Source organism: Tarenaya hassleriana, unplaced genomic scaffold (genome assembly GCF_000463585.1).
Source record: "Tarenaya hassleriana unplaced genomic scaffold, ASM46358v1 Cleome15, whole genome shotgun sequence".
NCBI lineage: Eukaryota > Viridiplantae > Streptophyta > Magnoliopsida > Brassicales > Cleomaceae > Tarenaya > Tarenaya hassleriana.
The window spans coordinates 918,142-934,840 of record NW_010964923.1 but is presented as its reverse complement, the minus strand read 5'-3'; the positions used below and the strand labels follow the sequence as shown (position 1 = coordinate 934,840).

The 16,699-nt window shown below is 39.4% G+C and overlaps 2 protein-coding genes and 1 long non-coding RNA gene across 5 annotated transcripts in view; 1 reads left to right on the top strand and 2 right to left on the bottom strand.

The window, feature by feature from the left end:
* Positions 1-2,331: 2,331 nt before the first annotated feature.
* LOC104808662 lies at positions 2,332-3,544 on the bottom strand. Its single transcript, XR_770975.1, has 3 exons — positions 3,474-3,544; positions 3,057-3,078; positions 2,332-2,419 (listed from the first exon to the last, which is right to left on the bottom strand). It is a non-coding gene; the product is annotated as an uncharacterized LOC104808662 (long non-coding RNA).
* A 648-nt stretch (positions 3,545-4,192) lies between these two features.
* Positions 4,193-6,258, bottom strand: LOC104809096 (sugar transport protein 8-like). Its single transcript, XM_010534991.2, has 4 exons — positions 6,154-6,258; positions 5,755-6,074; positions 5,028-5,657; positions 4,193-4,823 (listed from the first exon to the last, which is right to left on the bottom strand). Exons 1-4 carry the CDS (start codon positions 6,254-6,256, stop codon positions 4,365-4,367), a joined length of 1,512 nt encoding a protein of 503 aa, XP_010533293.1. The 5' UTR covers positions 6,257-6,258; the 3' UTR covers positions 4,193-4,364.
* Positions 6,259-13,553: 7,295 nt separating this feature from the next.
* The window catches only part of LOC104808660 (mediator of RNA polymerase II transcription subunit 33A-like), a 5,932-nt gene continuing 2,786 nt past the window's right edge, over positions 13,554-16,699 (top strand). The window contains exons 1-8 of one of the 3 annotated variants that reach the window (XM_010534395.1): positions 13,554-13,926; positions 14,297-14,407; positions 14,619-14,954; positions 15,194-15,476; positions 15,587-15,697; positions 15,786-16,146; positions 16,218-16,428; positions 16,650-16,692. In XM_010534395.1, coding sequence (XP_010532697.1) covers positions 13,646-13,926; positions 14,297-14,407; positions 14,619-14,954; positions 15,194-15,476; positions 15,587-15,697; positions 15,786-16,146; positions 16,218-16,428; positions 16,650-16,692 — 1,737 coding nt within the window. In that variant the 5' untranslated portion in view covers positions 13,554-13,645. Of the gene's footprint in view, positions 13,927-14,296; positions 14,408-14,618; positions 14,955-15,193; positions 15,511-15,586; positions 15,698-15,785; positions 16,147-16,217; positions 16,429-16,649; positions 16,693-16,699 lie in introns of all 3 variants that reach the window. The other 2 variants (XM_010534393.1, XM_010534396.1) reach the window with 2 other exon arrangements.

Genomic DNA, 16,699 nt, shown 5'->3' with positions numbered 1-16,699 from the left:
GATGAATATGCCTTTAGTTGCTCTTGGTTGCAGTTTGTTCTGTTTTACATGAACAAATACAACACACCCAAATCTCCTAAGATAATGATAACTTGGTCTTTTCTCAGACCATACCTGTTCAGGAACTTGGAAGTCCAGTGCACTTGATGGAGATTTGTTGATCAAATGAACTGCTGTGGCTGTTGCTTTTGCCCAAAACTTTTCTTCCAAGCCAGTTTCACTTAGAAAACATCTCACCTTGTCCATTATTGTCCTGTTCATGCGCTCAGCTATCCCATTTTGCTGTGGGGTTTAGACGCAAGTTATGTGCCTCTCGATTCCGTTGTTTCGGCAAAATTCATTAAACTGGTTGTTGCAAAATTCCAGTCCATTGTCTGTCCGCAAACACTTTAGTCTCTTGCCTGTCTGATTTTCTATCGGTGTCTTCCAATTTGAAAAACTTGCAAATGCCTCATTCTTGTTTCTCAGAAAGTAGACCCAAACCTTTCTTGAGTAGTCATCAATAATCGAGAGGAAATATTGTGACCCTGACAATGATGGAGTCACTGTGGATGATCCCCAAAGATCCGAATGGACATATTCTAGTATGCCCTTTTGTGGAATGATTTGTTGTTCCAAAGCTAAGACTGTGTGTTTTACCTAATACACAGACTTCACAGAATTCCATTTTTTCTACCTTGGCCTTCTGTAAGTAACCTTTCTTGACTATGAGTTCCATGCCTTTTGGACTCATATGTCCCAGTCTCTTGTGCCATAAAATTGTCTCGTCAGAGCTTGTGCTAACACTGTGGGCTGCTCCCACAACTGTCTCTCCTTTTAGAATATAGAGTCCTCTGTCCAATATGCCAACCATGATTACTAGCGAGCCATTCATCACTTTCAGTTTACCTCCTTGTGCTTTGTATGTCAGTCCTTGAAGATCCAGCGAACCTAATGAGATTAGATTCCTTTTTAGCTCAGGAATATATCTCACATTCTTTAGAACTTTCACTGTATTGTCGTGGGTTCTAATCCTTACAGTTCTTGTTCCTCTGATTTGGCATGAAACATTGTTTCCCATGAGTACCTTCCCACAGTCTTGAAGTGTTAGGTTTTCAAACCATTCTTCTCTTGGGGACATGTGAAATGTGCATCCTGAGTCCAACACCCACTGCTCTTTAGGTTCCAAATCTGAGATGCTCAGTACTTCAGTTTCTAGAATTGACTGGGTAACTGTTGCTGCTTCGCCGGTTTCTTTGGCCTGTTCTTCGAAATGCTTCTTTCTCGATCTGCAATCTCTTTTGAAGTGACCTTCTTTCCCGCAAAACCAACACCCTGTTTCTGACTTACTCCTTGATTTGGACCTTGATTTCTTCCTTGATTTATTCCCTGTTGAGTTCCTTTTTTCTGATCTTCCTCTAACTACAAGCCCTTCTGCAGTAGCTCTCGTCCCTTTTGCTGCAAATTCCAGCTCTTTGGAATATGCGGCACTTGTTATTTCATCCACGGTGATAGTCTCTCTTCTGTTGTACCTGAGAGTATCCTTTAGCTGGTCATATTGGTCTGGCAGAGAATTCAACAGAATCAGGACTTGGTCTTCTTCTGCGACCTCTATTTTCAGATTCGAGAGATCATTAACTAGTTTCTTGAAGACATCAACATTGTCTTCTATTGACTTTGTAGCATCCATCTTGAAGCCTATTAGCCTTTGCTTGAGATACATCTTGTTTGGAAGTGATTTAGCCAGTTCCACCACGACTTTTGCTGAAATTAAGACCCGCGAGGAAAGAGCACAAAAAATGTATTAGAAATTTCCAAATGATAACAGCTCATAAAAATTGGCTTTTGGACATAAACTTTACAGAAAACATAGTTTGGGGAGATATGTCCTTAAAAGAGACAAGATGAGAGCAAGTAACCAACTCACCACCCCAACACATCCCTGCTGCTCCAATAGAAGTTATGCCTTTGCTCTTCAAGGCTTCAACTATTGGCTTTGAGTCCTCAAATCCCTTATCTTGTACGATCAAATGAACAAAATTTGTCAAACAACGAATGTTAGCAAGAGTCTTCAAGTGCTTTTGAGGGTTCGGGTTTTTGTAACCAAAATTTTGATCCTTTCGTGCATTCCATTGGATGAAATACCAATCCCCATTACAATAAAAAAGCACCAAAACCTCATATAGTCCACTCAGACAATGCATCTTGCAGTAAGTGTTAAGAACAAAAGCTAGAAGACAACTGCAAACAGAATCACTGGTTAGAGAAAGGAAAAGGAACATACTGCTCCATGGTCTTTTATCCAGACAGCGATAGGCCGGTCCTGATTCTTGGGATCATAAGGATCTCCATAGAAATAATCAGGAACCACCACATAGAATCCAGATTCTGCAACCTTATCCGCAAGTTTCCTTTGAGAGCAGGAGAAAACCGGGATCAACTGCCAGTAAAGTAAATCTATACAGTCAATCGACCACAGAGCACAGATACGGTGAAACTACGATAAGCTTCTAGTGAATGAATCTAGGAGTCCCAACAATTTTTTAGGAAACGAAAAGCATGAAGGTGGCTTAATAAACACATTCTACAACTATTTGAAGCCATTCAACAGAAATAATTTACGAATTTCACCATGTCCCGTAAAAACTAAAACCAGGAAGAACGTAAAATATCAAATACGGCGAAATCTTCACAGAAGAAGCTGAGATTCGGTTTCCCTCTGTAGATTACCCTAAGGGAGAATCTCGAGATACTTACACACCATGATACGAGGCAAATATCATCTGTTATAATTTTACACACCACTGGCTGTTATAGGAGTAAGATTTTTTGTTCTTTGACCTTCAAGATCATCAGATAGCCAATAAAAACCGCACGAACGTAGTTAGACACAACGAATCTAAAACCAAACTCATGTTTATTTGTACGTAGAGACAGAACCAAAGTCTGCAGCCATATAGTCAGACGAAATTCATCCTTTTCGAGTTAATCAAAGCAAAAGTTTCCGACTTTAACGAGAAACAAGATGACAAAACACAATCTAATGACCGAATCAAACGGATAAGAGCTCGTAGTACCTCAAGTTTGGAGCTTCATATCCTGTGGAAGCAATAGTTCAAAGAAACAACCAAAAGGTCAACAAATGAACACAAAAGAGAGGAATGTAAAGCAATAGGATCAAACTGATGCAGGACAAGATTCTAACACATCTCACTGAACCTAATTCTCAATGTAGAATAACGAAAAACTCAGGAATTAAGACTAACCTAATAACACTAATCGATTTATCCACCATTGATTCCCAAAAAAACCCAACTTTATACGAGAAAAACGAACAAAACTCTGAAATCGATAAACCCTATTGCAACTGGTACCGGATTGACAAACAAATCAGGAGATATCAGATGACAAGGGCAAAGTAATTTCCGGGCAAGAACAGAGAAAAACTGCAGCAGGGTTGAAAGAAGCGATCTGAAGAAGATGCGGGAAATTACCGAAAACATCAGAGACGAGAAGAATCGCGCGGGTCGAATCGGGCGAGCCAACGACATATGCATCGAGGCCACCGAGCTTCTCGACACGACCCGACCCGGATTTCGGATTCAGGGTTGGTGGGTTTTCGCAGCACTGAGGATCCGACATTTTTTCACCAGCTAGCGGAAACAGAACAGAGAAACCAAACTCAACCCACTAATGCGTTGTCTTGCTCTCCTCCATTTATATGAGCAATGGGTTTTGAGAATCTTCTGGTATATACGCTTCGCTCTGATGAACACACAAACTCAATTACCATAACAGATCGTATTAAAAATTAATTAATTTCTATGGAATTTTGTTTTTTTTTTTTTTTTGTGTATGTGAATAGTCGGACCTTCGATTTTTTTAAGAAATTATTATTATAGCATAGATAAATAAATTGATAAAACGAATTTTTTTTTTAAGAGTACAATATTTATTTTTTTGGGTAGAAGATATATTTTTTTAGGAGGTGAAGTTTGAATGGATAAGAACAATAGATAGATACCATTATCGATATTTCAGAGATTAATTCCCCAATCTTGAAATTAAAGAGTTTAATACTTAACCAATTCGGGATTTCCCCTTAGAATAATTAAGTCTTGGATCCATATTTCATCAAAACTTTTGGTCCGAGTTTTGTTAATTATGTTTAAAAGATATCGAATTTCACAATAAAGGGAGGAAAGAGAAAAAAAAAAACCCTAATTAACGTCTGATAATTAATTCCAATCTAAAACTTTTAAAAAGATAATATCCAAAAGACTCGAAACCATAATAAAACCTAACAAAAATAACGAAAGTAGGGTTTCTTCTGGAATGAAACTAACTAACTACGAGTTCGAACAAGACATAGAAGATGTCGATGATCAGACTTGTTCGACGGCAGCTGCCGTCTTGCGGGCGGCTTCATCGTCATCGTCCATGAACTTGGCCCAGACAGGATGAAGCTTCCAGACACGGTCGACCATGGCGTCGATGGGGACGTTCTTGGTCTCGGGCAAGAGGAAGAAGACGAAGAGAGCCATGAGGAGGATCCAGGCGGCGAAGAAGAAGAAGATGAAAGCTCTCATGCGACAGAGCATAGAGAGAAAAGCCTGAGCGATGATGAAGGTGCAGACCATGTTGGTGCTGACCGCGCATGCGTAGCCTTCGGTCCTCATCTCCAGCGGAAAGGTCTCGCTCGGAATCAGCCATCCCATCGGGCCCCACGACCACGCGAACGCTATCACGAACATACACACCAACACCACCACCACTATCCCCATCCCCACTGTCAGCGTGTTCGCCTCCTTCAAGTATCCCAGCAGCAGGCCCCCTATTGTCACCTGCATGCCCAGTTGTTCAATAGAACGATCAATATATAAAGTCTCCACCTTTACGTGAAATGCGATTAGGATCTTGAAAAAGTATCGATCTTTACGTGTTATGTCCACTGAATCGTGAAAACGCATGGATCTTTACGTGTTATGTCCACTGAATCGTGAAAAAGTATGGATCTTTACGTGTGATGTTTACATGTAAATATTTACCTGGGAGATGAACATGATGACGCAGGCGGCGAGGAGCAAGAACCGGCGGCCGGCCTTGTCGACGGCGAAGATAGCGAGGAGAGTGGCGAGGACGTTGAAAGCGCCGGTTATTACAGAAGAATAGAGAGAAGCTCCGCTCTTCATGCCGACTGTCTGAAATAGGACTGGAGCGTAGAACATGATGGAGTTGATCCCTGTAAACTGCTGAAACACCTGAAGCATCACTCCGATTACTAGCGGAGGCCAGTTCGAACGCTTCTTCGCCATCTCCCAGAACGATCCCTTCGCTCTCTCCGCCTTCTCGCACGCCTCTTTGATCTCCTCAAACTCCTCGTTCACTTCCTCCACTCCCCTAATCTTCTTGAGAGCCTCACGGCCCTTGGACTCGTGGCCTCGTTGGACGAGGCTCGTTGGTGTCTCCGGGATTACGAACGATCCGACGAAGAGAAGGACCGCCGGTAAAGCAGCCACACCGAGGGAGACTCTCCATCCGTGAGGGTGAAGGAACGAGGTGCCGTAGTTTACAAGATTGGCGATCAGGATGCCGATGGTGATGAAGAGCTGAAACATGATGTTCACCGAACCACGTCTCTTCACAGGAGCAACCTCCGACAGGAACAGCGGAACCGACTGTCGCATATACATAAAAATCAAGAATCTGAATCAGTAAATACACGAGAAGATCATCGATCGAAGATTCAAAAGGAGGGAATCAAGGGTTAGATACCTCGTTGCCGAATCCAACGCCGAATCCGAGGAAGATACGGCCGAAGATGAGCATCCAGAGGGACTGAGCGGAGGCACTGAGAGCGGCTCCGATGAGGAAGAAGATGGAAGCTAAGAGAATGGTGAGTCTCCGGCCGAACTTGGAGCAACACTTGGACGCTCCGAAGCTGGCAACGACCGCAGCAAGATACAGAGAGGAAGTGAACAGCTGAAGCAACTGGTCGTCGAATTTGCAGTAGTTGTTCTCCTTCGCGTGCATCTTCCTCTCGTACACCCTCGGGAAGAACTTTACCAGGAAATCATTCATCGCCGTCACTCCTCCTGCGATTAGGGTTTCGGTTACTTGCGTGGAAAGTAAACAGAAACAAAAGCAGTGTACAATAACTGAAGAAACCAGTACCTGAGATGCCGATGTCGTAACCGAACATGAGGCCTCCGCAGGCGGCGAAGCACCAGCAGAAGATGACGTAGATCGAACTCTTCGATGTCTGATCCGTCCTCATCTTTGACGTGAAAAATCTCAGAACACAATTGGAAAATCCTCAGAGCAGACAGTGAATGTGAGTTTGAGAAGAAGAAAAGAGATTCTCGACGGTTTCGATCGAGGGGTGTGTGGTCTTATTTATAAGAGGCTTTTGCCTGATTTGATCAGAATTTGGCTTTTAGGGTTTAAGCAAGGAAACGTACGTGGAGGATATTACAATTAGGAAACTAATTTTGATTAGGACTCCTAATTGCTCAAGGATTAAGAAACCTGATATGGATAGAGTTTGATAATAGATTTACAACATTATCTTCGTCACCCAATTATTTTTTTATAATTATATTTACCAAAAAAACATCCAAATTCAATTTTTTTTATATGTAATCTAAATTTGTTTTTTCCTTTTCCCTCTAAAACTGTAAATCCTAGGTAATTAATCTGCTGTGTTCATAAAGTTTAGTGTAACTAATTTACAAAGGAATGAATATTGCGAGTTATAAAACCTTTACAATTCCATTACCTAAATATATTTTTAGCTCAAGAGGAAATTAAGATAAATACAAAATCACAAATTAATTAGATATTTAAAGGCTAATTAATTGGATGTAACCATGATTCCAATTACAAAGACTGTTAAAATTTGCCATGAAAAGATTGTCTTCCGATTTCGAGCCGAATCTCATGTGAAAGCGATATTATTAAGATAGTGATTTTCGGTCGATCTAAATTCCATGATCCAATAACAAAAAAAAATTATGATTAATTTTAAACCGTTCGATCTAAATTACAGATTCTCTCTCTCTATCTCCTCCTCTACCTATGTATATCTTGAATATGTAATGGATGCTTTCATCTTTTATCACATACCAAATATGTGTATGCATATAATATAATCATCAATTATATGAAACAATTTATTTATTTTTCTATTTATCCATAAAAACAAACTTATTCTATTGAAAATAATAAAAACATAACATTTCTTATTATATGCAGACTATATAATACACCGCGATCGAAGAGTTCTTGATGCGATATTCCAATGGACTTGAATCTGTATTTCATCACAAAAAGACAAATCTCGTCGGATCTTCATCGGAGACGGGGGCCGGCTTATTAGACGTTAGTTACTTTGTTATGATCCTTGATTGTTATACAATCGGATCTGTTGCAGATTTCAGATTTATGTTTATCTCTTCCTAGTTTCTAGTATATCAGTTGTATTACTTCTGTATATATATCCTATACGTATGGGAGAATAAAGGAAGCCAAATATTTCTTTTGCCCATATCTCTGGAACTTCACATGGTATCAGAGATTTTCCGCACCCTCTTCCTTTGATTTTCAGCCCCATCTTATTCACATCTCCAGGTTTTTGGCTGTCTTTGTTACGTTTCTACTCTTCCTTCAAACCGTCATAAATTCGCTCCACGAGCCAAAGCTGCTGTATTTTTGGGATACCCTCATGGCACGAAAGGGTATAAGGTCCTCGACTTGGACTCTAATGTGGTTTCTGTTTCTAGGAATGTCTTGTTCCATGAATCAGTATTCCCGTTCAAGTCTTCACCCTTGTCATCAACTACTACATCTTTATTTCCTGAACCATCTTCTTTTTATTTTTACGATACTCCATCCACTGGTGCATCTTCATCTTCTTCCATTTATGCTGATTCTGTTGATTCATCAGTTGTTTCACCTGATACTTCTGAGTCTTCTTCTTCGAAATCTGTTTCTCCCATTATTCATCCTTCTCTTCATGAATCTGAGAACACTGGCAGACCATCACGCACCACTAGACCCCCACCTTATCTTTCAGACTATCACTGTTTTTTGCTGACACATTATTCACCGCCAGCAGTACCTTCCTCCACTTGCCATGATTTGTCTTCTTACCTATCCTATTCTAAACTTTCTCCTACCTATCGCCAGTTTGTCCTCTCTATTTCTACTGTTTCTGAGCCTACATCTTATACCCAAGCTATTAAATTTGATCATTGGCGTGAGGCTATGAAACTTGAGCTCGATGCTTTGTTGCGTACACGGACTTGGTCGATTTGCTCCCTTCCACCAGGCAAGAAACTGGTTGGTTGTAAATGGGTTTTCAAGACAAAGTTTAATGCGGATGGATCTGTTGAACGTCATAAAGCCCGCTTAGTCGCTAAGGGATATACGCAACTTGAAGGAGTCGATTTCCTCGAAACATTTAGTCCTGTTGCGAAAATGCCCACTGTGAGAATTTTTCTGGCTTTGGCAGCTGCGAATAACTGGATTCTCGATCAGATGGACGTCTCCAATGCATTCCTCAATGGCGACCTTGATGAAGAAATCTTCATGGTTTTGCCTCCAGGTTATGCGACACTTCAGGGGGAGAAGATTTCTCCTAATTCTGTTTGTCGGTTACAACGTTCGCTTTATGGTCTTCGACAAGCATCTCGTCAATGGAACCTAAAACTGACTCGGACATTGCTGCGGGCTGGTTTTGCTCAGTCCCAGGCAGACAATTCTCTGTTTACTAGGAAACAGGGTTCGCATTTTGTTGCTGTTCTCATCTATGTCGATGATTTGTTGGTTGCTGGTAATGATGCTACTCTAGTTTCTGATCTCAAAGCTACTCTTCGATCTGAATTCCAGATTAAAGATCTTGGACCAGTGCATTATTTCTTGGGTTTAGAGGTGGCTCGATCAAGTAAAGGCATTTTTCTTTGTCAAAGGAAGTATACTTTGGAGCTTTTGGAAGAATTCGGTATGTTGGGGTGTAAGCCTGTTGCAACCCCGATGGAGTATGGCTGTAAGATCAGTCAAGATTCTGGCGATTTACTGTCTGATCCAACACATTACAGGACTCTACTCGGGAAACTCATTTATCTTTCTTTGACTCGTCCTGATCTTGGTTTTGCAGTGACCAAACTTAGCCAGTACATGTCTAAACCGAGATCAGCTCATCTACAAGCGGCGTATCGAGTTCTACGTTATTTGAAGAATGCACCTGCCCAGGGTTTGTTGTACGCTTCTGATTCTTCTCTGCGATTGTCTGCTTATACTGACGCCGACTGGGCTTCTTGCCCGGACTCTCGGCGATCCGTTACAGGGTTCTCGGTCTTTCTGGGTAATGCTCTTGTCTCGTGGAAATCGAAGAAACAGCCTACGATTTCTCGAAGCTCGGCTGAATCCGAATACAGGGCAATGGCGCAGACAACTTGTGAGCTCGTGTGGATTGATGCCTTGCTTCGTGATCTGAACATTATTTGTCCCCGTCCCATTTCTCTGTTTTGTGATAACAAATCCGCGGTTCACATTGCAAATAACCCGGTATATCACGAACGTACGAAGCACATTGAGCTTGATTGTCACTTTGTTCGGGAACGTCTGAAATCCGGTTTTCTCAAGCCTATTCACGTGTCTTCGGCAGATCAAGTGGCGGATATTCTCACGAAACCTGTTTCAGTTGAGCTTTTCCGGCGAATGTTGCGCAAGATGGGAATCCACCAAGTGTATTCTCCATCTTGAGGGGGAGTATTAGACGTTAGTTACTTTGTTATGATCCTTGATTGTTATACAATCGGATCTGTTGCAGATTTCAGATTTATGTTTATCTCTTCCTAGTTTCTAGTATATCAGTTGTATTACTTCTGTATATATATCCTATACGTATGGGAGAATAAAGGAAGCCAAATATTTCTTTTGCCCATATCTCTGGAACTTCACACGGCTGGCGGTGGAAACCGGCAAGGACGTTCGAAACTCCGGCGAGACACGACGTGGATGGACTTACGAGGAACATAACTCCGGTGGTGGTCCGGCGAGGAAGCCACGATCATTGGATTGCTCATGAATAGGAACACGGCGAATATTATCGAAATATAGAAGAACAGAATGGATCTCATCTTTGTAATAATATGATTTCGATTCTTTATATACGTATATACGGATGTATGTATATATAGTAGTTGCAAGTCTTTCTTTACGCGTTTAGGGTTGGCTTTGTCAAAGGTCAACCATTTTGAGTGGAAATAATAAATGTTATCATAAATTCATAATTCTACCGGTTTTGTGCTTTGGTCAAACCAATGTTGCTTGCGTATATTAAAAGTTTGATAAATTATTTTAGCATTATTATAATTGTTATTATTATTATAATTATTGTTGTTGTTGTTATTGTTATTTTTACAACTTATCCAGATTCTAGATATCTTTGATTCAAATCCATTCAAAAAAAGTGAAATAATTTAACAAATACAAGTGACAAAAAATGATTCTCAATCTATTGCAAGAAATTCCTCTCAATTCAAACTTTATATTTCAAAATAAACATTTTTTTTAATTTTAAAACAATTATTTTAATTGTTTTATTTAATTCTAACCGAGTAACTCTACTGAGTTTGAAATACAATCTTATTTTATCAAAATAATCTAAAACAATGAGTTCAATTGATTTTAAATGGAATGTATCTCCCTCGAAACCTATCAAATATATATATATATATATATACAATATTTATTGTAAAAAATATGCATCTTTAAACACTAACCTAAAAGTGTCTTGTATCTTATTTGCATATTTATGAAAAGAGTATAATTTTTAATTATCAAAATTGAGATTCAAATGCCACACACACACACATATATACATACATACATATATATACATGCGTATGTATATATATAGAAAATTTACAAGAGGACAAGCAAGGTGTGACTTTATTTTCAAAATTGGAAGAGAGAAATGAGAGTGGACAACCTCTACTCACATCCCCTCCACCTACTCCTCACCAAACCCCATTCTTAGATACTTCCGAGTTCCGACAATTTCTTATTTATCCACTTTTGTCTTTTACTCCTTTCTTAAAAAATAATTTCCTAATTTTTCATGATATATATATATATATATAAGAAAAAATAATTTCCCAAGTTTTCATGATATATATATATACACATACATATATTATACCTTTTTTTGGGGTAAAAATTAGCATAGATATAAAAGCAATATGGAAAAGGGGCTATGCAATAATAGAAAAAAGAAAAAGCTAAATTCTTCCCCTATTTATATTTAAAAACAATAAGGAAAAGTGGTTATGCAATAATATATAAAAAAAGAAAAGCTAAATTCTTCTCTATATTTAAAAACTATGACCGATCAAGTCCCTGTTAATTATCTACAATAGTTATTGAAATTAGAAGTTTAATTATCCATTAATTAAGATTTAGAAAGAAAAACAACAATTTTTTTATCTAATACAAGATATACACCTACTTGAAACAGGTCATTATTCAAAATACCCTCCTTTTGCTAAAACTACTTCTGCACATACCCTCCTCCATATGTGATTGTTTTATCTAATACAAGATATACACCTACTTGAAACAGGTCATTATTCAAAATACCCTCCTTTTGCTAAAACTACTTCTGCACATACCCTCCTCCATATGTGATCATATGACCAGAATAACTGTGTGGTCACACGATGGTCACAATGGTCATAACGTTAAATTTAGGGTGATCACACAAAGTCACCATGATCACACCTTACATATCACACTAATCACTTGGTGAAATTATCAAAATTTTAACGTTGTGACCAATGTGACCATCATGTGACCATACAGTTATTTTGGTCACATGATCACATCCAGATGAGGGTATGTGCAGAAGTAAGTTTAGCAAAAGGAGGGTATTTTGGATATTTTGCCACTTGAAACACACGTTTTTTGTATTTTTTGAAGAGAACTACTTGGAACGGGTCATTATCCAAAATACCCTCCTTTTGCTAAAACTACTTCTGCACATACCCTCCTCCACATGTGACCATGTGACCAGAATAACTGTGTGGTCACACGATGGTCACAATGGTCATAACGTTAAATTTAGGGTGATCACACAAAGTCACCATGATCACACCTTACATATCACACTAATCACTTAGTGAAATTATCAAAATTTTAACGTTGTGACCAATGTGACCATCATGTGACCATACTGTTATTTTGGTTACATGATCACATCCAGAAGAAGGTATGTGCAGAAGTAAGTTTAGCAAAAAAGAGGGTATTTTGGATATTTTGCCACTTGGAAACACACGTTTTTTGTATTTTTTGAAGAGAAAATTTTCCTCTTTGTTTCATGTGTGTCATCATCATTACCACTCATGATGATGTTAACACCACACCAAACTCTTTAGTTTCCACTTCTTTTTCCTTTTTTCCTTTTACATTTCATTTACAACATTTCTTAATACAATAATTCTGTTAATTTCGTTTGTTTAATCACATTATGTTATATCTACATATTATATTTCTATGTATTCTGAAAAATGGTTTCCAAGACTCATCAAAGATGGAATTTTTAGACATTTTTTTTTAATTTTAGTAATGCCAAAAATTGAAATTAGCCATAAAACCCAGATAACTTACATACTAAGATTACTAATTTTAAAATTTTGAACAGATAAACACGAGTACAACATATATATATATATATATGTATGTATATATATTTGTAGAAAATGATAATGTTTCATCCAAAAGAGATACATCATCAAGGCTGGGAAATTGACAAAATTCAAAATTCTCCTAAAAAAACCCTGAAAGAATGATCTTTGTGTTGAAATCACTGCCTAATAATTAATTACTATTTGATATGAGTCTGAGCGAGTGGAAGAACCCTAAAAGGTCCCACATTTTTTTTTTTATGAAGTCCCACATTTATTTATGCTTCAGGTTCCCACCATTTTTCTTCTAATCAGATGACTTTTCTCATTTCTTCAGGTTTACCCAACAAAATGAAGTGGCCCTTGGCAAAAAGTTATGATCTTTACACGAATCAAGCCTCGAATCTGATCGTTTTGTTTCATCTGTAAACTGTAAAAATTCTTTTCTGAGTCATTATTATATTGTAATTGTTTTTCCTTGGGACACGAACCCAAATTCAAACTCTTGGTTTCGGGAATTTTACTCAAATGACCGAGTTGGGTCGCACCTATTTCACGTGTACCTTATAAAAAACATAACACTTTTTTTTCGTGTGAAAAGACGAAATTACCTTTAATGAATATGCGATTTTTATTCGTTCGAAAACAACTTCGTTATTACGATTTCGTAATTAATTCTAAATATAGTTACAATTGATTCTAAAAAAGGTGGCAAAAAAATCATCTGTCTTATTTTAGTGGTATATCAGTTATATGTTAGTCGTAATAAGGTCGCAAAAAATAAAACGAAAAGGATATTTCGGACTTTTCCAACCGAAAAGTGGATTAAAATTGAAATTTTTTTTTTTTTGGGTGGTGTACACAGAAATTGTTCGACCAAGTGGGTTATCTGACTAATATTCCCCTTGGTTTCTTTGCATCATTCAGTATAATCGCCGGAGTTTTCTAACTGTCGTTTCTGCTCCGTGGATTGGGCAAAAATGGCGCCTCCTGGACAGAGAACTGTCTGGGATTGCGTGAATGAGCAGACAAAGCTTGCTCAAGAAAAGGGCATTGACCCAATTCTTTGGGCGGCTCAGTTGTCGGCGAGCTTGAACGCGGCGTCGGAGCGGTCGGATTTACCGTCGTCGGAGGCGGCGGAGGCACTCGTCTCCTACATTTGTTGGGACAACAACGTCCCTATTCTCTGGAAGTTTCTGGAAAAGGCCATGACTTTGAAGCTCGTGCCTCCTTTGCTTGTTCTCGCCCTGCTCGCTGACAGGTTCCAAATCTCATTTTTTGCGCTTTTTCTACCAGAAATATTGTTTCTTTGCCCGTCCGGACACATGCGTCATGGGTCGTTTCCTGAAATCTGGGTCGTTTTGTTGTCCCTCATCGAAGTTGCCGCTGCTTCTCTGTTTAGCGTATTCGTTTAGAAATGGTGGCAAAAGGGGAAAGTCGATGACTTGAATTTGTTCAGGCTGTATGGAAAGAAGAATTTCAAACATGAATTTTGGGCTCTCTTACTGTATTTTGATATCTATTTTCCCGCGTTTCCATCTGCAGAGGGATCTCAGATTTGGTGTTTGTTGAAGATCTATTAGTTCTTGAGCGTCTGTAATCTTTTTTTTTTTAATCACTGATACTGGCAGAGTTCTTCCAAGTAGGCGTTCGCAACCGGCTGCTTATCGGCTTTTCCTGGAACTCCTCAAGAGACATGCTTTTTGCACTAGTGATCTTATTACAGATCCTCATTATCAAAAGTGAGTTATGTTTTTTATCCTTTTAGTACAGTTCCATTCAACTTTTGGTTCTGCTGACAATATTATCTAGCTTGTAACTACAGGGATTTGTTCAAAAAAGCTTCAATAGTTGATAAAATCTTTATCAATTGAGTTATGAGGCTTTTGTTTTTGTAATGGTAAATGGGTTTGGAGTGTTACTTCAACATGATTGTCAATCTTCTTTCCACAGGGCCATGAAATCAATAGACAGTGTTCTTCATCTTTCAGAGATTTTTGATCTGAAAACAAGTGAACCCGGTATACTTTTGGCAGAGTTCATCTTTGTGACGGTGTCACTATTGGTAGATGCATCCTTAAGCGACGAAGGTCTATCGGAGCTTAGCCAAGACCGGAAATCTAAATGGCTGATCGATTCTCGAGAAATGGAAATAGATGTGCACGAGAAGAGAACGGAATACCATGAGAAGCTGCAGAGTTTAAATACCGTCATGGGTATAGAGGTGATCATTGAGTTTCTGAGCAATAAAGTGACCTCTAGATTACTTCACTTGGTCCGCCAGAACATGTACGTTCTTTCTTACTCTGTCACCGTATTCACCGTCTACATTGAATTGGATCTTAATTTAGACCAAGTTGGTATGGTTCAGTGCCATTTCCTCACATAGAGTAAAGCTTTGCATTTGGCAGTTCTATTTCTGCAGATTCTCTTCACAAGTGACTTAAGACTGGTTTTCTTTTTGAACCTTTCCTCGAAAGGAAATACATTGTTCATCTTCCTTACCCGTTTTTTATTCTATTTGACAGGCCCTCACATTGGCAAGGGTTTGTGCACAGAGTACAGATACTTGTGGCGAATTCATCCGCCATGAAAAGCTCAAAGTTTCTTCCGGAAGTTCTTCTGCAGTTGATCTCGGATAGACGACCTGCACTTTCTCATGATGGCAAAGCAAATTCATTATCGAAATCCGACGTAATTCTGGATTTTGGATCGCTGGCTTCCTTCACTGGTTTATGTCACGGGGCAAGTCTCTCTACTCTCTGGCTCCCTCTTGATCTCGTACTCGAAGATGCTATGGATGGATATCAAGTGAGTGCAACAAGTGCTATTGAAATAATAACCGGTATCTTGCAGGCTTCATCTCCGTATATCTTTAGCTCGTAACCGAGTAGCGGGTATCTCCCATATGAATCGGTCAGGGTGGGGTAAAATTTTCAGGTCTGACTAAAACGCTCAAGGCGATTAACAGCAGTACTTGGCATGATACGTTCTTGGCCCTTTGGGTTGCAGCTCTCAGACTTGTTCAAAGGGTCGGACTTTCTTCCCCCACTGATTTCGGGTACTTGTCTGGTGAAAAGATAGTTTCTGAATATTCTGTTTCTCGTTCTTTACTGTTAGGAACGAGATCCTATTGAGGGACCTATTCCCCGACTGGACACAAGGCTCTGCATGTCGTTGTCTATTGTACCTCTTGTGGTTGCCAACCTTATAGAACATGAAGATATGCTACTGAAACAAGAAAACGGTTCTTCCACTAGCCGTTGGAAAGACAAGGAGATCATTAGGAGTCATAGGGCCGATCTTATTACGAGTTTGCAGGTCCTTGGTGACTTCCCAGGTTTGCTGGCTCCACCCAAGTGCGTTGTTTCTGCTGCCAATCAGGCAGCAACAAAAGCAATGTTGTTTGTGTCTGGCAGCGTCAATGTCGGGAATGCACATTTCGATGTCTTCAACATGAAAGATATGCCTGTCAGTTGCAGTAAGTTAATCGAAACCATGTTCTGGTTTGATTGGAGTGGAACTGATGTGATTTTTGTGGCATTGTCTTAGCTGGAAACATGCGCCATCTGATAGTTGAGGCTTGTATCACGAGGAACATGTTGGATACATCAGCCTACTCGTGGCCTGGCTATGTCGATGGCCGTATCAGCCAAATGCCTCACAGTTTACCAACCGAGATGCCTAGCTGGTCTTCGTTCCTGAACGGGTCCCCCCTTAACGCTGCAATGGTTAATGCATTGGTTTCACTCCCTGCTTCAAGGTAGAATGAACTTTCTCTCGTTTTCCCTTCCTTTCTCGATTAGTTGATTGCAGCATTGTGAATAGTTTGCCCTAATGCCGAAAAAGAGCTTGATTTCTAGCTCTGATGTGGTCATTCAGTTATTGTTTTCCATTTCTGAATCCGGGTATTCGTCTGATGCTATTCTTATTACTTACCGAGAGTAAAGCAACTGAGATTTAAGCTCATCGGTTTTTTGGAAGCTTAGCAGAGCTCGAGAAAATTTTCGAGATTGCAATCAAAGGATCGGAAG